At 44.4% G+C, this 27109-nt stretch overlaps 1 protein-coding gene across 9 annotated transcripts in view; it reads right to left on the bottom strand.

The window, feature by feature from the left end:
* pde4dip (phosphodiesterase 4D interacting protein) overlaps window positions 1–27109 on the bottom strand; it is a 310412-nt gene that overhangs the window by 12088 nt on the left and 271215 nt on the right. For all 9 annotated transcript variants that reach the window (XM_070887097.1, XM_070887096.1, XM_070887095.1 and 6 more), the window contains 4 exons: window positions 26533–26722; window positions 25438–25559; window positions 20307–20540; window positions 12933–13049 (listed from right to left, as the gene is read on the bottom strand). In XM_070887097.1, coding sequence (XP_070743198.1) covers window positions 12933–13049; window positions 20307–20540; window positions 25438–25559; window positions 26533–26722 — 663 coding nt within the window. The remainder of the gene's footprint in view (window positions 1–12932; window positions 13050–20306; window positions 20541–25437; window positions 25560–26532; window positions 26723–27109) is intronic.

Raw genomic sequence — 27109 nt, forward strand, 5'->3', positions numbered from 1 at the left:
GTTAACGTTTCAGGTCGATGACCCTTCGTCTCAACTTTTACATGCCTGACTTATTTCAGGGAGCCACATGGGACTTTTGTCAGATCAGCCAAGTTGTTGTACACTTTTCTATAAGGCGAGCCATGGCTCAGCTGGTAGCACTCTTGCCTCCGAGTCAGAAAGTTGTGGGTTCAAAGCCCATTCCTGAGACTTGAGCACATAAATCTAGGCTGACACTCCAGGGGAGTGCTGCACTGTCAGAGGTGCCATCTTTCAGATGAGACATTAAACCGAGGCCCTGTCTGCTCTCTCAGGTGAATGTAAAAGATCCCATAGCACTATTTCAAAGACGAGCAGGGGAGTTATCCCCGGTGTCCTGGCCAATATTTATCCCTCAAGCAACAAAAAAAACATTATCTAGACATTATCACATTACTGTTTGTGTGAGCTTGCTGTGCGCAAATTGGCTGCCGCGGTTCCTACATTACAACAGTGGCTACACTTCAAAAGTACTTCATTGGCTGTAAGGCGCTTTGGGATATCCTGAGGTTGTGAAAGGCGCTTTCTTTGCCAGTGTAGCTTAGTTTATTCAATTTGACAGTGTTCCCACACAGATGACTGAAAGGCCCACCAAACCTTTCAGAACTGCTGGTTTCCTCCGGGATGTGGGGATACTGATTGCACCTATTTGGTATTGCATAGCCAAAATGTAAACGCTGCAAAGGCTTCCATTCCCTAAATATGAAGCTTATTTATGACGATAGGCACAGCTTACTGCATGTGAATTCATGATAAGCTAAGAGTTATCATGATGCATTTATACTTCATCAGTCCAGTGTTCTATCCTTATTTCTACATCAAAGGAAGGTTCTGGTGCCTAGATAGATCTGGGGGTGGATAGATTTGAGAGGGAAGGGTTCCTGAATCGATCTGGTGGGGGGGGGGGGGGGGAGTTCATGGATAGATCTGGGGGAGGGGGGGTTCATAGATAGATCTGATGGGGGGGGGTCCTGGATAAATCTGAGGGGGGGGGGCTGGATTAGATCTGGAGGGGTGTTCCTGGATAGATCAGGGGGGTGGGGGGGTTGCTGGATAGATCGGGGAGGGGGGGTGCCTGGATAGATCTGGGGGGAGGGGTTGCTGGATAGATATGGGGGGGGGGTTGGGGTTTCTGGATAGATCTGGGGGGGGGGGGGCGCGGGGCGAGTTCCTAGATAGATCTGGGGGGGTCCTGGATAAATCTGGTGGGGGGTGTGTCTGGATAGATCTGGGGGGGTTACCTGGAGAGATCTGGGAGGGGGGTTCCCGCGTCGATCTGGGGGGGGGGGGTTTCCTGCATCAATCTCGGGGGGGGGGGGGGGCGGTGGTGTTCCTGGATAGATCTGGGCGGGTATCTGGAGTGGGGTGTCTAGATAGATTGGGGGGGGGGGGGGGTGGGGGGAGGGTGGATAGATCGAGGGGGGTTATCTGGATAGATCGGGGGGGGGGAGTGGGGGGGGGATGTCTGGATAGATCGGAGGGGCTGTCTGGATAGATCGGGGGGGAAGGGGGTGCTTTGCTGTATGTGTCCAGTATTATCTCTCAACATGGTAGCATGTTGTGTGGTTCACAACTTTGCACTCAGGAAGGGAAATGTCCCAAAGGATGCCAATGTTGATGGTCAATCCCATGAAGAACAGGAAGCACGTGCAGTGGCAACAGCCCCTGGTTTGATGAAACATAGAAAATAGGTGCAGGAGTAGACCTTTCGGCCCTTCGAGCCTGCACCACCATTCAATATGATCATGGCTGATCATGTAACTTCAGTACCCCATTCCTGCTTTCTCTCCAATACCCCTTGATCCCTTTAGCCGTAAGGGCCACATCTAACTTCCTTTTGAATATATCTAACGAACTGGCCTCAACAACTTTCTGTGGTAGAGAATTCCACAGGTTCACAATTCTTTGAGTGAAGAAATTTCTCATCTCGGTCCTAAATGGCTTACCTCTTATCCTTAGACTGTGACCCCTGGTTCTGGACTTCCCCAACATCAGGAACATTCTTCCTGCACCTAATCTGTCCAATCCCGTCAGAATTTTATATGCTTCTATGAGATCCCCTCTCATTCTTCTAAATTCCAGTGACTATAAGCCTAGTTGATCCAGTCTTTCTTCATAGGTCAGTCCTGCCATCCCAGGAATCAGTCAGGTGAACCTTCACTGCACTCCCTCAATAGCAAGAATGTCCTTCCTCAGATTAGGAGACCAAAACTGCACACAATACTCAAGATGTGGCCTCACCAAGGCCCTGTACAACTGCAGTAAGACCTCCCTGCTCCTATACTCAAATCCCCTCACTATGAAGGCCAACATGCCATTTGCCTTCTTCACTACCTGCTGTACCTGCATGCCTACTTTCAATGATTGATGTACAATGACATCCAGGTTTTGTTGCACCTCCCCTTTTACTAATCTGTCACCATTCAGATAATAATCTGCCTTCCTGTTTTTGCCACCAAAGTGGATAACCTCACATTTATCCACATTATACTGCATCTTGCATGCATTTGCCCATTCACCTAACCTGTCCAAGTCCCCCTGCAGCCTCCTAACATCCTCCTCGCAGCTCACACCACCACCCAACTTAGTGTCATCTGCAAACTTAGAGATATTACATTCAATTCCTTCGTCTAAATCATTAATGTATACTGTAAATAGCTAGGGTCTCAGCGGCACCCCCACTAGTCCCTGCCATTCTGAAAAGGACCTGTTTATTCCCACTCTTTGCTTCCTGTCTGCTAACCAGTTCTCTATCCATGTCAATACATTACCCCCAATACCATGTGCCTTAATTTTGCACACTAATTTCTTGTGTGAGACCTTGTCAAAAGCCTTTTGAAAGTTCAAATACACCACATCCACTGGTTCTCCCTTATCCACTCCACTAGTTACATCCTCAAAAAACTCTAGAAGATTTGTTAAGCATGATTTCCCTTTCATAAATCCATGCTGACTTGGAACGATCCTGTCACTGCTTTCCAAATGCGCTGCTATTACATCTTTAATAATTGATTCCAGCATTTTCCCCACCACCGATGTCAGGCGAACCGGTCTATAATTCCCGGTTTTCTCTCTCCCTCCTTTTTTAAAAAGTGGGGTTACATTAGCTACCCTCCAATCCATAGGAACTGAACCAGAGTCCATGGAATGTTGGGAAATGACCACCAATGCAATGCATCTACTATTTCTAGGGCCACTTCCTGCCCTGGGGATTTACCGGCCTTCAGTCCCTTCAATTTCCCTAACACCATTTCCTGACTAATAAGGTTTTCCCTCAGTTCCCCCTTCTCGCTAGATCCTCGGTCCCCTAGTATTTTCGGGAGGTTATTCGTGTCTTCCTTAGTGAAGACAGAACCAACATTTTTGTTCAATTGGTCTGCCATTTCCTTGTTCCCCATTATGAATTTGCCTGATTCTGACTGCAAGGGACTACATTAGTCTTCACTAATCTTTTTCTCTTCACATATCTATAGAAGCTTTTGCAGTCAGTTTTTATGTTCCCTGCAAGCTTACTCTCATACTCTATTTTCCCCCTCCTAATTAAACCCTTAGTCCTCCTCTGCTGAATTCTAAATTTCTCCCAGTCCTCAGGTTTGCTGCTTTTTCTGGCCAATTTATATGCCTATTCCTTGGATTTAATACTTTCTCTAATTTCCCTTGTTAGCCACGGTTGAGCCACCTTCCCTTTTTATTCTTTCGCCACACAGGGATGTACAATTGTTGTAGTTCATCCATGTGATATTTAAATGTATGCCATTGCCTATCCACCATTAACCCTTTAAGTATCATTCTCCAGTCTATCCTAGCCAATTCACATCTCATATCGTCAAAGTTTTCTTTCTTTAAGTTCAGGACCCTAGTCTCTGAATTAAGTGCGTCACTCTCCATCCTAATGAAGAATTCTACCATATTTTGTTCACTCTTCCCCAAGGCGCCCCGCATGACCAGATTGCTAATTAATCCTCTCTCATTACACAAGACCCAGTCTGGGATGGCCCGTTCTCCAGTTGGTTCCTCGACATATTGGTCTAGAAAACCATCCCTAATACACTCCAGGAAATCTTCCTCCGCAGTATTGCTACCAGTTTGGTTAGCCCAATCAATATGTAGATTAAAGTCACCCATGATAACTGCTGTACCCTTATTGCACGCGTCCCTAATTTCCTGTTTGATGCCATCCCCAATCTCCCTACTACTGTTTGGTGGTCTGTACACAACTCCCACTAACGTTTTCTGCCCTTTGGTGTTTTGCAGCTCTACCCATACAGATTCCACATCATCCACGCTATTGTCCTTCCTTACTATTGTGTTAATTCCTCTTTAACCAGTAACGCTACCCCACCTCCTTTTCCTTCCTGTCTATCCTTCCTGAATATTGAATACCCCTGGATGTTGAGTTCCCAGCCTTGGTTACCTTGGCGCCATGTCTCCATAATCCTAATTACATCATATTCATTAACAGCTATCTGCGCAGTCAATTCATCCACCTTATTACGAATGCTCCTCACATTGAGACGCAGAGCCTTCAGGCATGTTTTTTTAACACTCTTTGTCCATCTAGAATTATGTTGTAATATGGCCCTTTTTGATTTCTGCCCTTGATTTCTCTGCCCTCCACTCTTGCTTTTCCCCTTCCTACCTTTTGCTTCTGCCCCCTTGCATAGATTCCCATCACCCTGCCATATTAGTTTAAACCCTCCCCAACAGCACTAGCAAACATTCTGCCTAGGACATCGGTTCCGGTTTTGCCCAGGTGCAGAACGTCTCCAAAGAGTCCCCCAAGACTTATAGTCCTTCATTTAATGTGTTGAATTGACTAATTTGCCTGGATCTCTCAAGAGACAAGGACAGTTTGCAGATGCTCTTGGCAGATGCCACTTTCCCCAGCTGCCCTGCAATGAGTTGAACCCCTCTTTAATGTTGGCACACTACAGGCCAATGAACTCCACCGCTTTCCCAGCCATCTGCCACACATCGGAGGAGAGGCCATGCAGGACCTCCAGATGTGTTTGATGCTCTGCTAGTAACTGTTGCTTCATGCAGGACTCCTGAGATCATCAGTGTGCTCTGCAGACATGGGCTGACATGTCTTATATCTCCATGCAGCTACATAAGGCTCCACTTTCACATCTGCATCCTCTTGTCTGCTGTGGCTCACTATGTGTCTAGTCCCCACCTACTCTGTATCTCACTACGTGTCTAGTCCTCACCTTATACTATCTGCTGCTCGCCAAGTGGGTATCTCTGGGCTGCTGAGTGCAATGGAAAGGGTGAATGACTGGGATGCTGAATGAGCACAAACTTTGCCAGAAGTGGAGGGGACTACACTATCTTGCTCATAATCATCCTTCTCATTTATTTTCTGTTTTTTTGAAGAAGGAAGCAGCTCCATGAGCAGCTACCATGTTAAACAACTACTTTGTGGATCTCTTATGAGGATAGCAGAGAGATTGCAGAACATTATATAAAAATAAATTTCCATGCTCACAAACCCACTGAAGGCAAAATAACCTCCAGCACCAACTGCCAGACCAGATTTGAATTCTATGATTGCCAGTGTATGCAGAGTTAAAGTGTGGATTTGTGCATGTCCTCAACCCTTGTCCCGCTAGAATTATGGAAATTTTCTGGCCCCCAGTATTTCTGATGGTGTCAGCCTCCTAGGATATCAGCAGACATAAGTTCCATTCTGCTGCACATACACCACTGCATCGGGGACCCCAGAATATCGAGACCAGAGAGTCAACAATAAAGAGCTAAGACACATAGAGCTAGCATGTGACGAGACAGCAGACAGCTAACATGTGAACAATAGCAGATACAAAGATACATAGAAACATAGAAAATAGTTGCAGGAGGAGGCCATTCGGCCCTTCAAGCCTGCACCACCATTCAATATGATCATGGCTGATCATGCAATTTCAGTACCCCATTCCTGCTTTCTCTCCATATCCCTTGATCCCTTTAAGGGTCACATCTAACTCCCTTTTGAATATATCTAACTGTTGGAGCGGATTTTTTGACATATACTTGACTAGTATACGGGACCAAACATTTGTTTTTATTTTCCCCTTTAATTAATTTTGTAAGGGACAATACTGATGCATTATGCTTTATATAAAAAAACACAGTTAGACTTCAAGGTATGCTGGCCTTGAGTTATGGAGATAGGAAAGTGAGATAATGAACGACTGGAGAGATAAGTGCTGGGTATGTTTGTTTATACTGGTGCAAAACCAGCCTGTACTTGTTTATAATGCCCTGTCACAATGCAGGCTGGTTTATATCAAGAACTCAGCCTTGGATAGTAAAAGCTTTGTAAACCTTGTAATGCGATGATTAGACTTAAGGACTAGTGATAAAGCATGTGATGTAAAGTGACGTAATTTGTAAGATAAAAGAACCTCACTGGAGATACCAATTTGAGAAGTGGTTCAGAGACAGGGGTCTCTAATACTTCTCCCAAAGCTTTGTCTCCGATTTAATAAACCTCTCTTTATATATTATACAGTCGCGGAAATATTTTTCCACAACAAAATGGCGTCACGACAGGATGCTGTCCGATCAGACGTGATCACTTAAGACAGCATCTGGAATCTGGTGTTAGAGACTGAAAAGAGAGGTGTACGGGCACGACAGGATAGTGTATAAGATACAAGTAAGTAGATAGCGGGAAGAGGCTGACTAACCAGTTTGAGTTGTCCCTTTAGTAAATAAGGTCGGTGCGGAAGGGAACTGATCACTCCAACCTAGAGCCGAAAACTCCGGTGGTAAGGAAACACGCTAGCTTTGTTGCGAAGACAAAGGGTCTCCACAGAGTAGTCGTGGCCGTGAGTATTACAGAAACAAAGGGAAACGTCCGAGACTGGCGAACATGGAAGGTAAGGAAGGGAATGTAAAACGCGGGCTGCCCGGGTCATTAATTAATTCCTATCATTAATTGTAACTTGCGTAATGCCATAAAAAAGCTGATAGTGACTATCTTAAGTGACATATGGATCCAGACATAAGCTTTGTTGAATTGAGAGAGACTTTTGTGAGTGTCTATTTTGAATGAAGAGAGTACTTGAGTGATTTTGACTGTGGAATGAATGAAAGCCTGTTTGGGAAGGTGTGGAGTTGCCTGCCTGTTTTAGCTCCACCCACTCTTTCCAAACAGAGTGAATTTTTTTTTAACCCTTCGTAGTGTTGTCCTGTATGTGGGAAGTTTAAGAAACTGTGAACCTTATGGTATTACATTTTAAGTTAGAAACGAAGGTGTGGATATATTCGGATGATAAGTTACGGAGCTAGGAAATGCACAAAGGATAGGTTTGTTGAGTAAAAGATAAAAAAATACATGGTCCCGGTAGTAAAAGAAAAATAATTTATTTGACACGTTCACTTACTTGTCGAAAGAAAACATGCAATTGGGTTGAAAGACATAAATTTAGTCGAGGAATGAGATAAAGAATGCCTTTTAAAACACTCCCATTTTCCTTTGTGTAAAACCTTGACACGAAAGCTTCTAGCTCAGTAAAAAAAAAAAGTTTTAAATTTAGAAATACCTTCAGGGATCAGGTCAAACTCCTGAGCGAGTGGTGAGCTATCTGTGAAGGTGTAAAAGGGACTTTTGAAAAAGGCTAAAACAGTAAGCTTTAGCAGTTTAGAAAAGAAAAAGATAAAGCAGGAAAAGGTCTCTGCCACGGGAACAGGAGGAGGGCAGAAAAGGGGGACTTGCCATAATTGTGGAAAACCGGGCCATTTTGCCAGGGAATGCAAAGGGAAAGGCAGTGAAAAGCAATGTACGTATTGTGGTAAGAAAGGGCACCTGGAAGCGACATGCTATGGTAAAAATGGCTATCCTAATAAGGCAAGGACCCTGTCAGAACAGGAATACCAGAAGTGACAGGTGTACAAAGCCATCCTGTGATGTCCGGCGGCCCCTGTACAAAGTAAAAAGGAGGGAAGGATATATGTGTCTGCACTCGTAGGGGGCCGACAGTGTGAGATGCTAGTGGACACGAGAGCCTCAATATCCATTACCAATATGTCCCTTCCCGTCACCGACAAGGCGGCTCTGATAAAACGGAATAGATGGACGGCCCACACTGGCCTACCTGAGCACCACCCAATTGGTGGAAATTGATAACTTATATATACCCATGAGATTTTACGTATGCAAGAATCGTGAGGGAACAATATTGGGGAATGATGTAATGAGGGAATTTAAGGCCCTGATTGATTGCGGCAAGGGGAAACTGCACCACTAACTCCCCAACATGGCCGGTAGGGAAACCAGATGGGAGTTATAGACTCACTATCGACTACACTGCCCTTAACAAGGTCACCCCCAAATTACACCCGATAGTGACCAGCCCCTCCACAATCCTTACCTTATAGAGTGGGGCCCTGAACAAGAACAGGCGTATAGTAAACTCAAGTCAGAACTAGTCTCCGCACCTGGATTGGGACTGCCTGACATGGGTAAGGATTTCCACATCCACTGTAACAATGAAGGTGGGTTCTATATGGCCGTGGTCACCCAAGATCACGGGGATAAAAGGAGACCTATAGCCTATTACTCTACCACCGAAAGCTCGGTGGTGACTGGGTTATCCAGATGTATAGCCACGCTAGATTGCGCAGCTTGGGCGGTAAAAATAAGCGAGCCTATGGTGATGACTGGAAACATCATTCGCCACACTAAACACACATTGGTAGAAATGTTAAACACAGGAAAACTGAGAACCGTATCTAATATGAGACAGGCAAAGTGGGAAGCAGTCCTCTTACCACCCAACAAAGCGGTAACCATAATTAGGGATGTAGGAAACAACCCCGCAGAAGGTATGATGGGTGAGGGGGAACCCCACTTTTGCGAAGAGGTATGTGAGGATATGGAAGAGGATAGAATAAAAGATGCCCCCCTTCAAACCGCAGAACAAACCTTGTTTGTGGACGGCTCACGAAAATACATAGAGGGACTACCTTGTACCGGATGGGCCGTAGTTAACCAGGATCTAGAGACAGTTGAATCGGGGCGAATTAATGGGGGGTCGTCAGCTCAAGTGGCAGAACTGGTAGCCCTCACCCGGGCACTGGAATTATCGGAAAATAAGATTGTTAATATCTATACGGACAGTAGATATGCATTCGGGGTAGTACACGATTATATGACAGCATGGGGGAGAAGGGGTTTTATCACAACTAGCGGACATCCCATAAAGCATCAGCTGAGAATAGAAGCTCTTTTAGCAGCCAGTAATAAACCAAAACAGGTAGCAGTTATTAAAATTAGAGCCCACAGGAGGGAGCCGGACCGAACCAGTCCAGATTGGCTGAGTCACCAGGGAATAAAGCTGCAGACGTAGCTGCACAGAAGGCCTTAGAACAGGAAGAGTGTGAGGAAGCCTCAGTCAGTGCCGCTGGGGCCCGAGACAAACAGATAAGTATTGAGAAACTACACCAGGACACTTCTGAGGAGGAAATAGGTATGTGGACAAAGCGGGCGCAACGCAAGGGAAGGATAACGTTTGGAGACGAAACGACAAGGTAATGGCGCCTGAATGCATACAGAATACCTTATTGGAGTTGCATCATGGCTTGTCTCATTCAGGACGAGAGGCCATGACCGGGAGTCTTGGAAGAGATTGGTGGTGGAAAGGGATGGGGAGAGATATCGCCAAATATTGCCATCGATGCGTTATGTGCGCACAATATAATCCAGGCAGGCCCATTAAAATTAAAATGGGACACCAGCCCCGTCCACGGGGGCCATGGGAACACGTACAAATTGATTTCACAGGTCCTTTGCCCCCATCCCATGGAAAAAGATCTTGCCTAGTGATTATAGATCAATTTACCCAGTGGGTGGAAGCTTTCCCCACACATGATTGCACTGCCTCAACAGTGGCAAGGATATTCTGACCAAGGCACCCACTTACCGGAAAAAAAAATTGTAAAAACAATATGCCAGCTGATAGGCATAAAACAAAAAATTCCACATCCCCTACCACCCGCAGAGTTCTGAGATGGTAGAGCGCATGAACCATACCCTTAAGAACGCCCTGGCAAAGGCCATGCAAACGTCAGGAAAAACGTGGACAGAAGTATTACCCATTATATTGATGAAGTTAAGAGTCACGACAAACCGGACAACTGGATTAACTCCTTATGAACTAATGACAGGAAGGGCGATGCAGTTACCAGAGAACAATAACAGAGGGGGCCGATGTAGGCCCATTAAAAGACAAAATAAAAAACAGTATGTTTTGGAACTAAGTACTCAATTAAAAGGGATGCGTAAATTAGTTAGGGACAATCAGGAAGAAAGAGACGCGGAAGCAGAGCTTACAAAGCTCCCTGAAGTCCCGTTGGCGGGAAGTCGCGTTATGGTAAGGGTCCTCCCGGGAAAACCGGGGTTTGCCCCAAAAATGGATAGGACCGTATGAGGTTATAATCAGCAGGGACACTTGTGCCTGCATCGATGTTAAAGGGAACGGACAATAAAAGCATCGGACCCAGCTTAAGGTTTTTGAACCAGCCGTTTAGCACACGTATTAGTTGTTGTTGTTTGTCTACTTACAGATTGACAGCGAGAGATTCTTCAAGCAAGCCATATGGCCATTTTGCCTTTGACTATTTGTTAAATATAGAATAATAAGATGATGAAACTATATATTGCGATCGGTGCGATTATCATAATTCGTGTTAGGCCCGGCCTGCTAGCTAGACCGAAACGAGAGTTACACGTGAATACCTTTTTGTACATGTCTTATGTTTATGCGCAAAATGAGAACTTTTCCAGTTGTTGGGTATATTCGCACATCCCCATACATAGCAAAGGAGGCATCCCTTTGAGGTCAATCTCCCTTAACATTTCTGAAGTAGCGGAGTGGGTAATACGACAAAACGGTACAGGGGAAGTAAATGATACTTGGAACCAGAGTGGGGATAAAGAAACGTGGAGATCGGGGGGTTACCTTTTGGATGCATTGATGGATGGTACCAGCCGGAATACAATAGGTCGGTACGACCCCCATTCCTGGTTTTGACCAACACCTCAGGAGTTGGAAGGCCCACCGCTGACATTTGTTTCACTAGAAACCTGACTGGTGAGGAAACAGGTTTTGTAGCAGGGATACTTTAACCTTGCCAGGTGGAACATAATAGCCAGCGAAACAACAAACCAGGGGTTCTTTGAAATAGAGGGTTTGAAGAATCAGACAAGTAGTCAGGACTGGGACCTTAAGATTAGGTGGCGACGGGGGGGGGGGGGGGGCTGAGAGAGAGATTGGGATCGAATCTAACAGCATACAATGGCACTTATTTTGTGTGTGGGCATAAGGCCTACCCCTGGTTGCCACAGGACTGGAGGGGGTCCTGTTATTTGGGATATGTGGCCTCTTTTGTCAGACGGGTACGTACTTTAGCAGAAGTACAGACACCAGGTCGACTAAGACGAGATCTTACCCCGGTAGAGAGGCTATTTGGGGTCATGATGCTCCCATTCGGGATAGGACGCACCATGGATGAATTACGTAACCTAGAGAGGGTACTGGAACAGATAGTTAACGACACTGCTGAAGCAATGGAGGGCATAACGGCTGAAATGGTAGCCATACACACAATGGTACTCCAGAACCGAATGGCCCTAGATACTAGCACAAAGTGGCGGCACATGTGCCTTAATTGGAGCTGAATGTTGCACTTACATTCCCGATAATTCAGAAAACATAACCAACCTCGCTGATCACATAAGAAGGGAGGTAAAGAAGTTATCCACGACAGCAGGAGGATCTGGCTGGTTTGACTGGCTGTTAGGGGAATCCTGGGGGTCCTATCTTATGCATGGAGTAATTATTCTGGTTGTAATAATAATTACTTGCTGTCTGATTATCGGGTGTTTTGATATCTGCTGTAAAGTTATGATGGCCCGACTAATGCCAGTAGCCAGTGTAATCGCCAAAGAAGAAGCACACCTGATGGAAATACCTGAAGACACCAAGGATAAAGAAACAGACGACAATGACACCGACCACTATCTTTGAAGGGTAGCCTAGAGCTACAGGCAAGGTGGACATACGGAACATCAGGGAAGTAACATACCCCAAAGGACGAATATATGACACCATGCTACTATCATTGTGGTCATCTAGATTTCGTGAACATCCTCCAGGACCAAAAGGGGGAATATTGTTGGAGTGGATTTTTGGACATAAACTTGACTAGTATCCGGGACCAAACATTTGTTTTTATTTTCCCCTTTAATGAATTTTGTAAGGGACAATACTGATGCATTATGCTTTATATAAAAAAACACAGTTAGACTTCAAGGTATGCTGGCCTTGAGTTATGGAGATAGGAAAGTGAGATAATGAACGACTGGAGAGATAAGTGCTGGGTATGTTTGTTTATACTGGTGCAAAACCAGCCTGTACTTGTTTATAATGCCCTGTCACAATGCAGGCTGGTTTATATCAAGAACTCAGCCTTGGATAGTAAAAGCTTTGTAAACCTTGTAATGCGATGATTAGACTTAAGGACGAGTGATAAAGCATGTGATGTAAAGTGACGTAATTTGTAAGATAAAAGAACCTCACCGGAGATACCAATTTGAGAAGTGGTTCAGAGACAGGGGTCTCTAACACTTCTCCCAAAGCTTTGTCTCTGATTTAATAAACCTCTCTTTATATATTATACAGTCTCGGAAATATTTTTCCACAACATAACGAACTGACCTCAACAACTTTCTGTGGTAGAGAATTCCATAGGTTCACAATTCTCTCAATACATATTGGACAGAGAGCTATTCAACAGACAAAAAGACATCTGACAGCCAGGAGATAGACAAATGTCAGGTGAAGAAATAGACAGGACTTTTAGTTAAGTTAAGGATAACAAAGAAATGACAAACAAGACTATAAACCCACCACGCCGCTGTGATGCATCTACCATATTAAAATCAGCCACACAGGAAGCTGACTTGGAGTGCAGTTGGAATGGAGAAAACAAGCCAGTGTCTCGAACAGGTGGCGATGGCACACAATCTGCAAAGGAAAATAAATGGAAAAAACAGAATGTAAAGTGAAAACTATGAATAAATATAATCTTTCGAGAACATTATCAGCATTTATCTTTATATTATCTGTCAGTTGAATTAAGGAGAAGTCTTTATATAAAATTATTTTAAAACAATGATGCAGGCAGAGGAGTATCAAATAGAAACATAGAAAATAGGTGCAGGAATAGGCCATTCGGCCCTTCTAGCCTGCACCGCCATTCAATGAGTTCATGGCTGAACATGCAGCTTCAGTACCCCATTCCTGCTTTCTTGTCATACCCCTTGATCCCCCTAGTAGTAAGGACGACATCTAACTCCTTTTTCAATATATTTAGTGAATTGGCCTCAACAACTTTCTGTGGTAGAGAATTCCACAGGTTCACCACTCTCTGGGTGAAGAAGTTTCTCCTCATCTCGGTCCTAAATGGCTTACCCCTTATCCTTAGACTGTGACCCCTGGTTCTGGACTGCCCCAACATTGGGAATATTCTTCCTGCATCTAACCTGTCTAAACCCATCAGAATTTTAAACGTTTCTATAAGGTCCCCTCTCATTCTTCTGAACTCCAGTGAATACAAGCCCAATTGATTTAGTCTTTCTTGATAGGTCAGTCCCGCCATCCCAGGAATCAGTCTGGTGAACCTTCGCTGCACTCCCTCAATAACAAGAATGTCCTTCCTCAGGTTAGGAGATCAAAACTGTACACAATACTCCAGGTGTGGCCTCACCAAGGCCCTGTACAACTGTAGCAACACCTCCCTGCCCCTGTACTCAAATCCCCTCGCTATGAAGGCTAACATGCCATTTGCTTTCTTAACCGCCTGCTGTACCTGCATGCCAACCTTCAATGACTGATGTACCATGACACCCAGGTCTCGTTGCACCTCCCCTTTTCCTAATCTGTCACCATTCAGATAATAGTCTGTCTCTCTGTTTTTACCACCAAAGTGGACAACCTCACATTTATCCACATTATACTTCATCTGCCATGCATTTGCCCACTCACCTAACCTATCCAAGTCGCTCTGCAGCCTCATAGCATCCTCCTCGCAGCTCACACTGCCACCTAACTTAGTGTCATCCGCAAATTTGGAGATACTACATTTAATCCCCTCGTCTAAATCATTAATGTACAATGTAAACAACTGGGGCCCCAGCACAGAACGTTGCGGTACCCCACTACTCACCGCCTGCCATTCTGAAAAGTATCCATTTACTCCTACTCTTTGCTTCCTGTCTGACAACCATTTCTCAATCCATGTCAGCACACTACCCCCAATCCCATGTGCTTTAACTTTGCACATTAATCTCTTGTGTGGAACCTTGTCGAAAGCCTTCTGAAAGTCCAAATATACCACATCAACTGGTTCTCCCTTGTCCACTCTACTGGAAACATCCTCAAAAAATTCCAGAAGATTTGTCAAGCATGATTTCCCTTTCACAAATCCATGCTGACTTGGACCTATCATATTACCTCTTTCCAAATGCACTGCTATGACATCCTTAATAATTGATTCCATCATTTTACCCACTACCGATGTCAGGCTGACCGGTCTATAATTCCCTGTTTTCTCTCTCCCTCCTTTTTTAAAAAGTGGGGTTACATTGGCTACCCTCCACTCGATAGGAACTGATCCAGAGTCAATGGAATGTTGGAAAATGACTGTCAATGCATCTGCTATTTCCAAGGCCACATCCTTAAGTACTCTGGGATGCAGTCCATCAGGCCCTGGAGATTTATCGGCCCTCAATCCCATCAATTTCCCCAACACAATTTCCCGACTAATAAGGATTTTCCTCAGTTCTTCCTCCTTACTAGACCCTCTGACCCTTCTTATATCCGGAATGTTGTTAGTGAATCCTCCTTAGTGAATACCGAACCAAAGTACTTGTTCAATTGGTCCGCCATTTCTTTGTTCCCCGTTATGACTTCCCCTGATTCTGACTGCAGGGGACCTACATTTGTCTTTATTAACCTTTTTCTCTTTACATATCTATAGAAACTTTTGCAATCTGTCTTAATGTTCCCTGCAAGCTTCTTCTCGTACTCCATTTTCCCTGCCCTAATCAAACCCTTTGTCCTCCTCTGCTGAGTTCTAAATTTCTCCCAGTCTCCGGGTTCGCTGCTATTTCTGGCCAATTTGTATGACAGTTCCTTGGCTTTAATACTATCCCTGATTTCCCTTGATAGCCACGGTTGAGCCACCTTCGCTTTTTTATTTTTATGCCAGACAGGAATGTATAATTGTTGTAGTTCATCCATGCGGTCTCTAAATGTCTGCCATTGCCCATCCACAGTCAACCACTCAAGTATAATTCGCCAATCTATCCTAGCCAGTTCACGCCTCATACCTTCAAAGTTACCCTTCTTTAAGTTGTGGACCATGGTCTCTGAATTAACTTGTTTCATTCTCCATCCTAATGTCGAATTCCATCATATTATGGTCACTCTTCCCCAAGGGGCCTCGCACAACGAGATTGCTAATTAATCCTCTCTCATTACACAACATCCAGTCTAAGATGGCCTCTCCCCTAGTTGGTTCCTCGACATATTGGTCTAGAAAACCATCCCTTATGCACTCCAGGAAATCCTCCTCCACCGTATGCTTCCAGTTTGGTTAGCCCAATCTATGTGCATATTAAAGTCACCCATTATAACTGCTGCACCCTTATTGCATGCACCCATAATTTCCTGTTTGATGCCCTCCCCAACATCACTACTACTGTTTGGAGGTCTGTACACAACTCCCACTAACGTTTTTTTGCCCTTTGGTGTTCTGCAGCTCTACCCATATAGATTCCACATCATTTAAGCTAATGTCATTCCTAACTATTGTATTAATCTCCTCTTTAACCAGCAATGCTACCCCACCTCCTTTTCCTTTTATTCTATCCTTCCTGAATGTTGAATACCCCTGGATGTTGAGTTCCCAGCCCTGATCATCCTGGAGCCACGTCTCCGTAATCCCAATCAAATCATATTTGTTAACATCTATTTGCACAGTTAATTGATCCACCTTATTACGGATACTCCTTGCATTAAGACACAAAGCCTTCAGGCTTGTTTTTTTAACACCCTTTGTCCTTTAAGAATTTTGTTGTACAGTGGCCCTTTTTGTTCTTTGTCTTGCGTTTCTCTGCCCTCCACTTTTTCTCATCTCCTTTCTGTTTTTTGCTTTTGTCTCCTTTTTGTTTCCCTCTGTCTCCCTCCATTGGTTCCCATTCCCCTGCCATATTAGTTTAACTCCTCCCCAACAGCACCAGCAAACACTCCCCCTCGGACATTGGTTCCAGTCCTGCCCAGGTGCAGACCGTCCGGTTTGTACTGGTCCCACCTCCCCCAGAACCGGTTCCAATGCCCCAGGAATTTGAATCCCTCCCTGCTGCACCACTGCTCAAGCCACGTATACATCTGCGCTATCCTGCGATTCCTACTCTGACTAGCACGTGGTACTGGTAGCAATCCCGAGATTACTACTTTTGAGGTCCTACTTTTTAATTTAGCTCCTAGTTCCTTAAATTCGTTTCGTAGGACCTCATCTCTTTTTTTACCTATGTCATTGGTACCAATGTGCACCACTACAACTGGCTGTTCTCCCTCCCTTTTTAGAATGTCCTGCACCCGCTCCGAGACATCCTTGACCTTTGCACCAGGGAGGCAACATACTATCCTGGAGTCTCGGTTGCGGCCGCAGAAACATCTATCTATTTCCCTAACAATTGAATCCCCTATCACTATCGCTCTCCCACTCTTTTTCCTGCCCTCCTGTGCAACAGAGCCAGCCACGGTGCCATGATCAAATGTTATCCGTGGCTAAAAAGTAATGAGATAAACCTTCTGCTTCAATGCAAATTAACATAAATAGAAATGATTCATGGCCTGGAATCAACTTATCGTAGTTTCTAACACCAGAACTAGCTCATGCTTTCTGGAACTGTTTGAACATGACGAGACAGTGTATCTTATGTTACATTATCTTGTAAAAAGTGATGACAACATGTGTGTTCATTAATGGGTGTTTTATAGGTCAAAGTGTTGAGTACTTGACTATGAAGCAGAAAACACAGAATCCTGCCAGGTAAACTCACCCAATCTTGATTTGGTGAGTTTGGTTCTTGGTCAGACTGCTACTTAAAATCTTGTTTGAGATGAAAATGAGCACTGTTCAAACTGTTCAACTTGAATCTCACCCCCTTATAGCTATTCATGGTGAAACATTGATTCCAGTTATGGAACAGCCTGAGGTCACTTATCTCATCTTCCTGGCTGAATATCATGGATGCTGAGTGATTAATAGAATGGGGAAAATGGAGAGTTATTTTAGAAACCTCTTTTTGTCCCCCATCTTTGTACCTGAGGCTCCCGACTCCCATGTTACTTGCTTCAGGTGGGAAGGCTAGCTTTTGTTCTTACTATCAGTTTCTCTCTGACCAATTGACATGAGACAAGCTTACATAGCATAGGCATCATTGGCAATGCAAACCTTTCTCTATTTTGAGCTGAGTAACTTTGTCATTAGACATACCAATGTCAGCAGAAAAAATAACCTTATTCCAACTGAAGGTCATAAACCCACGACTATCTGGTTAGAAACTCAGAAGCAAAGATTTAATTAGTTAAGTTACATTGTGACTTCTAAGTTATCACACAGCGTCCCCAGATAGGATGTTACACGGCAACAAGTCAAAGTCTCTTTCCACTTGACAGATCCAGATGTGGAGTTATTCGCTACTTCGTTGAGTCCATTGGGATACCTCCATACTTTAATATCACACGGAGGACAAGTCAAACTTGGACAAAGCAATTTGATGGTTGGAGGGAGAAATAGAAACTCTAGGAAACAAATATTATTCCATATTTTAAGTTTCAAATTTGAATTAAATTGTTAAACTTGTCCTGACCCTTTATGCTTACAATGTCTTTAGGTCAATTACAGGTTAATTGCTGTTGGTGAAGGAAGTTTGCTGGTAAACTTTTATCTCCCATTCAGAGGAATCTAGCATGAAACGATTGCTATTCTTTGTCCCTTTTAAATACCTACAACACTTTAAAGCAATTCAAGTGTGATAGGTGAACACCAGATGCAAGATTTTCAGATATACGGATATAACATGATGATAAATCATGGTAAAATATGCCATTGAACTGAGGGAAATCTTTATTAGTCGGGAAATTGTGTTGGGGAAATTGATGGGATTGAAGGCCGATAAATCCCCAGGGCCTGATGGACTGCATCCCAGAGTACTTAAGGAGGTGGCCTTGGAAATAGCGGATGCATTGACAGTCATTTTCCAACATTCCATTGACTCTGGATCAGTTCCTATGGAGTGGAGGGTAGCCAATGTAACCCCACTTTTTAAAAAAGGAGGGAGAGAGAAAACAGGGAATTATAGACCGGTCAGCCTGACCTCAGTAGTGGGTAAAATGATGGAATCAATTATTAAGGATGTCATAGCAGTGCATCTGGAAAATGGTGACATGATAGGTCCAAGTCAGCATGGATTTGTGAAAGGGAAATCATGCTTGACAAATCTTCTGGAATTTTTTGAGGATGTTTCCAGTAAAGTGGACAAAGGAGAACCAGTTGATGTGGTATATTTGGACTTTCAGAAGGCTTTCGACAAGGTCCCACACAAGAGATTAATGTGCAAAGTTAAAGCACATGGGATTGGGGGTAGTGTGCTGATGTGGATTGAGAACTGGTTGTCAGACAGGAAGCAAAGAGTAGGAGTAAACGGGTACTTTTCAGAATGGCAGGCAGTGACTAGTGGGGTGCCGCAAGGTTCTGTGCTGGGGCCCCAGCTGTTTACATTGTACATTAATGATTTAGACGCGGGGATTAAATGCAGTATCTCCAAATTTGCGGATGACACTAAGTTGGGTGGCAGTGTGAGCTGCGAGGAGGATGCTATTAGGCTGCAGAGTGACTTGGATAGATTAGGTGAGTGGGCAAATGCATGGCAGATGAAGTATAATGTGGATAAATGTGAGGTTGTCCACTTTGGTGGTAAAAACAGAGAGACAGACTATTATCTGAATGGTGACAGATTAGGAAAAGGGAAGGTGCAACGAGACCTGGGTGTCATGGTACATCAGTCATTGAAGGTTAGCATGCAGGTACAGCAGGCGGTTAAGAAAGCAAATGGAATGTTGGCCTTCATAGCGAGGGGATTTGAATACAGGGGCAGGGAGGTGTTGCTACAGTTGTACAGGGCCTTGGTGAGGCCACACCTGGAGTATTGTGTACAGTTTTGGTCTCCTAACTTGAGGAAGGACATTCTTGCTATTGAAGGAGTGCAGCGAAGATTCACCAGACTGATTCCCGGGATGGCGGGACTGACCTATCAAGAAAGACTGGATCAACTGGGCTTGTATTCACTGGAGTTCAGAAGAATGAGAGGGGACTTCATGGAAACGTTTAAAATTCTGACGGGTTTAGACAGGTTAGATGCAGGAAGAATGTTCCCAATGTTGGGGAAGTCCAGAACCAGGGGTCACAGTCTGAGGATAAGGGGTAAGCCATTTAGGACCGAGATGAGGAGAAACTTCTTCACCCAGGGAGTGGTGAACCTGTGGAATTCTCTACCACAGAAAGTAGTTGAGGCCAATTCACTAAATATATTCAAAAGGGAGTTAGATGAAGTCCTTACTACTCGGGGGAATCAAGGGTTATGGCGAGAAAGCAGGAAGGGGGTACTGAAGTTTCATGTTCAGCCATGAACTCATTGAATGGCGGTGGCTGAATGGCCTGCTCCTGCACCTATTTTCTATGTTTCTATGTTTCTATTGTGGGTCTTGTCCTGATATAAATGAAGCATAGCTTGTCTAGCATTTCTCTCCATCTGCAAACAAATTAAGGTCCAAAATATGTCTTTGTGAATATTAAGACCAATTGAAAAGCTACAATTCTTTTCACGATTTTTCCCAAATACGATAAGGGTACTAAATTCAGAATTGCATTTCTCAGTGTACCCAGAGTTCCTTGGAGTGGAACTGAGTTAAGAGTACACTGCTTCAATATTTTGCATTTCAATTAGCAGCTGAGGAGAATTATAAAAGTAAGAGAAAATGATCACACTACACACCCAATCTAAAGGGTTCCTGGAAATGGAAGCTTTGTACTCTGCCTCTTTACCGCCATACTCTACACTTTCATTGTTCGAACAATTAGGCCACCAAGCTACTTCTCAGTGAATTCACTTTAATCTCTCTACTTATCCACTGAATTCCTAGTTGTCTCACCCTGGAACAGTTGTTTACTGTTGGTGGGTTCACTGGATGACGAGGTCAAATGGTTGATATTGAGGCTGGCTGGACGATGTTCATCCATCTGTTCCTTCAGCTGTTTCTGTAGGCAGCCATTGGTATGGATACTGTGCTCCAACTGAATCCGAAGGCCTCTGATTTCCGTCAGGAAGTCACTGATGTCGAAGGCGCAGGGCCCACCACCATGGTGCTGAACAGTTCCAGGGTAAACTGAGAGGGAAAAAAATTACTTTTTAAAATTGTGATATACCCCTGATTTTCCTCATTTATTTCTCTTCATCTGGTATTTACAATGCCAAGCAGCCTCGGCTTTAGACTCTTCCGTAATTGATCAAGAGTGGGTTTACCTAATTTTTCCAGAGCTAAATCGAGACATTCTGGACCAAATTAATGTAATTTTAATGTTTCGTGATTTGCCTTCATGTGAAACACCCTCTTGCAACAACTTGATTCTTCACAGCAAACGATCAAACCCCTTTCTGGCCTGTGTCTATCCATGGTTTTCGCTCTATTCCTGTAGCTGTGGTGTTTTGTGTCTCTTTCTGCATGTCTCTGGTTCACTATGTCCCTGTATCTGTCTAGGATTTTGTCTGTGTGTATCTAGTGTTTCCTCTCTCTCTGTTCATGTGTGTGCCTTCAGTGTTCTCATCTTGTTCCTGTAGCTCTTTCTCTGTCGTGTTGTGTGTGTATGTGATTTAGTGAGAGTGGGTGGGTTGTGTAAAACACGGGATGATTAAGTTTTAATTTAAAAGAAAAAGCAGGGCAGGCTGTGTTTTCTCCTGCAAGGTTCTGCTTATTAAGTGAACCATATACATTGTGCAGTTTTCATATCTACCAATAAGTAAAACAGATATTAAAAAATACATCTTACTTCTGCAGGAATAATTTCCTAAAATAGCCCATGCTCCCCTCTCTGCTCTGCTCCCATATTCAGCTCCTGCTCTTCCCTCTCAAGTTCATGTTCTGCACTGCTCTTGCCCACACATGCCACCTCTGTGCCCAATCTTCAGCTTCTGCTCTGGTCACCCCCTGTAAGGGGAAAATTTGGCATCTAGAGGATTAATAGTAACAAGCTTTTACAGAATCAGCTTGCATGGCTGAAACAGTTTGGAACCGTTAAGCCATCTGTTGCAAAATGAGGAATTAGGAAACTTTGACCGTTGCACATACATCTCGCTTTTGTACAATAACAAGATGTAAGAAAATGACTGGAGAGGCCAGTTGCGGTGTGCAGGAGTTGTCACGCGGTATGAACACAAGGTGTATGAGTAATGTAATGGTAAAGTACTGAGACTGTTACATGCCTACCTGCTGGAATGTACACTCCTACCTGCTAGAATGTATAATAATCGCTGACCAATAGCAATCGGGGGGAGAGAGAGACTGGAGGCGCTGGGGAGTCTCAGACACCGAGATTCCTCTCCCGTACATGTATTATTAAACAGCTTTTACTGTGTCGAGTGTCTCTGTAACGCTCCACATCACCCCCGCCGCCCTCTCGCCCTGCCATCTCCCACATGTTAAAAGTCTGTAGGCAGAATGGATATATTGGGACTGAACTCCCTCTGCCATTCAGCCAGGCTACCATCGTAACTCTAGCAGGAATCCAGTGGAATGGATCGAAAATGGGCTGGGATGTGAATACTGTCATGTATCCTACATGGCTACTGTTGGTACTATCACAAGATGTGCCACCAGAGTGCACAGCAGTGGGAGACTTGTAGGTTACCTGTACAGGTGTGCCTGGCCTAGTATAAAAGGCAGGCCACCAGGAGTGATCCTCACTCTGGAATTAACAAATAAAGGACTAAGGTCACTACAGTTCAAGTACAACACATTGCCTCATGGAGTCATTATTAGAGCATCCAAGGACATAACAAATACACCGGGTCCTAATCTAATTTAGGAAATTCCGCTTGGCCACATAAAGCACGGAGCGTAGGACTGCCCTTTACAAAGTCAGCCATGTTGGAGCAGGTGGGGTGGGGCGGGGCTGGGGATGGGAACTCTCTATGCAGAGGGTTCCTGCTCCCAAGCACTTAAGGGACACAGTGAAAAACTGATGAGTTCCTGCCTCTAGATGTCGAAAGTGGGTCTCACAATCTGGATCCCTGAAGATGGTAAAATTTGCTTTTTGGAAAAAAAAATAGCATTGGTTATCTTAGAAAAGTGGCTGAAAGAGGTGCAGAATAAAGTCTCTAGGGGTGGGGGCATAGCCACCCCCACGAGTTAACAACATGGGGCAGTAGGACAACTGAGATGCATGTGTGGTGCGTGTACCAACTGGCCCAATAAAAATGAGTTGTCCTCTGACTGACCCTGCAAATTCTGGTGGGATCGGCACTATTTACCACCAGCTAAATCTACACCATTGCCGGCCGTGGATTTTCAACCCCATAGTTCTGGCTGAAATCATGACATGTTAATGACACAGAAATTCTCTCTCGTCTCTGTGGCATTTGATGACGTACAATGGTTTGCTGATGCATATAGTTTCAAAAAGAGGCATAGCCTGCTCAGATGTAAAATTTGAATGGGCTTTATCTCAAGTCTGACATCATTAACAACTTGTGATAGCAAACAGAATTGTTTTTCACTTCTCATCCATTCGGGGTGATAGAAATAATGGGCCCAAGTTTCCACATGATTTGCGCCTGATTTTTAGGAGCAACTGGTGGAGAACGGACTATCTTAGAAATCGCAATTCTCCACATTTTTTTTTCTGCAGTTCTAGTCAGGTAGAACAGTTCTACTTTGGAACAGAATTTTTTCTTCAAAAGGGGGCGTGTCCGGCCACTGACGCCTGATTTCAAAGTTTCCACAGTGAAAACGTACTCCAAACTAAGTTAGAATGGAGCCAGTGAAGATTTTTGTAGAACTGAAAAAACCTGTTCTACACATTAAAAAATCAGGCGCAGGTTACAAATTAGGCGTCCAGAACGAGGTGGGGGGGGAGGGGAGGGGGGGGGGAAGGGAAGTCATTAAATTCTATAATAAATCCTTATTTATACTTCTACAAATATTATACAAATAAATCCAACCTGAATAAACATTTATAAGCAAAGAAAAGATTAAATAAACCATCTTCCTACCTGTGTGAAAGTGCTTCAGGCACGGAGAATGCTGCAGTCAGCCTGAGGCGCCCGTTCTTCCCGCAGGGGGGGGAGGGGGAGGAGGCGCCCGTTCATTCCCGCGGGGGGGGGGAAGAGGGGGGGCCCGTTCTTCCCGCGCGGGGGGGGGAAAAGAGGCGCCCGTTCTTTCCTGCGGGGGGGGGGGGGGGGAAAGAGGGGAGAGGAGAGGAGGCGCCTGTTCTTTCCCGCGGGGGGAGCGCCCGTTCTTCCCGCGGGGGGGGTAGGAGGCGCCCGTTCTTCCCGCGGGGGGGGAGGAGGCGCCCGTTCTTCCTGCGGGGGGGGGGGGGGGGGGGGGTAGGGTAAGGAGGCGCCCGTTCTTCCCGCGGGGGGGCGGTAGGGAAGAGGAGGCGCCCGTTCTTTCCTGTGGGGGGGGGGGGTAGGAGGCGCCTGTTCTTTCCCGCGGGGGAGGCGCCCGTTCTTTCCCGCGGGGGAGGCGCCCGTTCTTCCTGCCGGGGGGGGGGGGGGGGGGGTAGGAGGCGCCCGTTCTTCCAGCGGGGGGGGGGGAGAAACAGTGAGAAGGCTGCAAGTGCTAATGTGCTTTTATTAAAAAAATGTTCAAAAATTAAACAGCTACAAAGAACTACAAAAATGGCTAAGTGCCAATGTTTTTTTCACACTGAGCATGCGTGAACGCTCCGACGTGCACGCGCAGCGTTGCCGGCAGGAAAAAAACTAATTTAAATAGTACCCGCCCCCTCCCACTTACAAAATCGGTGCGAGTGTAGGCTCCGCCCCCCTGGGCGTCACGCCAGGCAGACAAGGAGCTGCAGAACGCTCCAGAATCGCAAGGTTTTTTTTAGGCGCCGTTTTAGGCGCGAAAAACGGGCGACCAGCTCGGAGGGGCGCCCGTTTTTTTATCCTGTGGAAACTTGGGCCCTATGAATTTTGTTTCCTGGAAAGATGCTTGATTATTATGACAAGTCTGCTTTTGTTCATGGGGTGTCAGAGGCTTTTGCTGCAGATATAATTACTGCAGCTTTCACTATATTTTGAGTTCACTTGTTTCAACCATTTAACCCAAGTCACCATAGTGAGACAGACTCCGAAGTTACAATACATTGTTCCAAGATTGAGTGTAAGGACTTTGAAAAAAGGATTCTAAGAATGCTGAAACACTTGTTATTTTGGTCTCAGAAACAACGTATAGTGCCAGTGAAAGTACTTGTTCTGTTGATTTAACTTGTTTTTGTATAAATTTGTATCTTGCAATGAAATATTTTAGTTGCGTAGCCTGAAATATATGGAACAGGTTTGATGGACTAATTGGTCTTTTCCCATTTTCCATATGTTTGTTCAGTTTGATTTGTTGAGTGTAATTCTAGGTCGGCAATGCAAGAAGCTGAACATGGCTTCTCTAAAAAGGAAGTTGCTGATGACGATCACAGTAACCGCAGATCTCTTAATATATCCTAACTTTGGCCTCAGATTGCCTTAGCCAAGTCTGACATCATGCACAGGGAGCATATTATCAGGACACTAAAGTATATCAGTTTAAGTTTGAACTTCTTCTCTCGTATATTGGCACAAGTACACGAAATAAACCCAGTGGCAACACAAAACAAAGGGGTAGAAACTTGCCTTGGATAGGAGCGGCAGACGGGTGGTATCTTATCTATCTCCAATTATACTTTCCGCCCGATATTCAGTTCCATTGACATCAACAGAATGAAATATGAAGCAGGGCGTGTAACAAGTGGCCAATGTGTTACCGCCAGCTTAGCACTTCTGCTCAAGGCAAATCTCTACCCCATAGTGTCCGAGATACAGTGCCTAATTCAGATCTCAATCCTGGTACTAATTCAGAAATCTACCCCACAATATCTGAAATACAGTGCCTAATTCCGATCTGTTAATTCAGGAATCTAGAATTATCTGCCATTATATGTTTTTCAGAATAGTTTACAACACAACTGGAACTGAAGGAATGAAAAATCTGGGCAGAGCCTTCCATGCCGGTGAGATGGTGTAGTTCCTACCTGGGAAAGGTTTCTTTTTCCCATACAGCCTCTCAAACACTTGAATCTCAGTCTGGAGAGAATGGCGTAGCTGGTGGCTTTCATTTAACTGCTGTTGGAGCATAGTCATCTCCTGTAACAGCCTGGGCAGATGGACAAAGCAAACATGTCAGAATAGAGAGAATTAATGAGAGTTAGCACAGGTCTATGAAGTGTTCACATCTTGGAGGAAGATTTCCTCTGTGTCTTATCTGCAGCAAAATTGTAAATGTGTTTTAAAAATGGGTTTATGATTTTGTTCAAAGCACACAGAGGAAATCTCGCCTGCATTGCTCATAAAGAAGTTGCAAAGTTAATCTGTCTCAGCGGGATCTTCAAGGAATGTCATTCCTAAAAGAGTGACTAGCTCAATTTGTCGATGAGGGAAATATCATAGGGTCACTACCCTTATCAGATGGTTTAATTAATGCAGATGTTATGCTACCATTTGGCTTTGAATGATGTACCCCATCCTTGGGATACCAGCATGTGGTATGTAACAAAATAATGTGCATTGCTCTCTTACCACAACTAACACTCAAAGGTACCAACCAGGTGAGGCAGAGGTTAGATGTAGAGTAAAGCTCTCCTTATTCTCTAGCAATGAGCTTTAACTTCAATCTCGGAAGCCAAAGTACAATTTCTATTCCACACACCGGCTATTGTTATCTTCACTCCCAATGAATTTACCAATTTGGTGGCAATTCTGTACTGTGGACTTATATCCACTAAGAATTGGACTGAGGCTGTCCAAACTCATTTCACTTCGGACCCTTACAGTTTGCAGGAAGAAACTTCATACACCCGATAGTCAGTACTGAATTCAAACCCATATCCCGTAGAAAAAACAACAGCCTTCTATCTGCAACATCCAATTCCCTCAGAAACAGTGCAGCTCAAATCAGACAATGCACAGGACATGTTGTATTGACTATGACATGGTCAGTAATTATTTACTAAGCAATTCATATAGCTGGTGGGGTTACACCAGCACCATGTAATGCAGCCTCTTGGCAAGCAGAATGGGCATTACTGGTCTATGGATAAATCTGAAAAATAGAAAATCAGTCTTAGCACCTATTGCTTTTGTTTTGGCTGCATTGCTGCTCTTCCCTCAGCTGTAGTGCTTCCTCCTGTCTGTCCCTGACTTCGGCCTGCAACCTATTGTTCTCTGCCCTCCACTGATCCAGCTCTGTCTCCAAGAGCTTATATCTGGCCCTGGTTGTTAACAGGCTCTCCCTCAGTTGTTCCACTTCTTTGGCCTGTTCTATGGAATTAAAATAAAACAAAACAAATGTTATTTTCCCTTGTTGGAAATGTTTCAAAAAACAATGTATTGTTTGTCAAATTTTTCTATAAAGTTAAAAATGTAAATGTTATTTTTATCGAAAAACAAAAATAACTTGCATTGATAGAATAACATAGAAAAACGTTCCAACACACGTCACGAGGCTTAAGAAAAATGGATGCTGAGCCAAAGGAGGAGGGATTAGGAAGTGTATCCAAAAGCTTAGCCAAAGAGGTAGGCTTTAAGGAGAGTCTTAAAGGAAGAGAATGAGGTGGAGAGGCAGAGGGCCACATATATACAGTGGCATCCTATTAAAGTGCTCAATTTTGCTAGTAGCCCAAATGATGTATACTGTTGATTCTATGA

Source organism: Pristiophorus japonicus, chromosome 8 (assembly GCF_044704955.1).
Source record: "Pristiophorus japonicus isolate sPriJap1 chromosome 8, sPriJap1.hap1, whole genome shotgun sequence".
Classification (NCBI taxonomy): Eukaryota; Metazoa; Chordata; class Chondrichthyes; family Pristiophoridae; genus Pristiophorus; species Pristiophorus japonicus.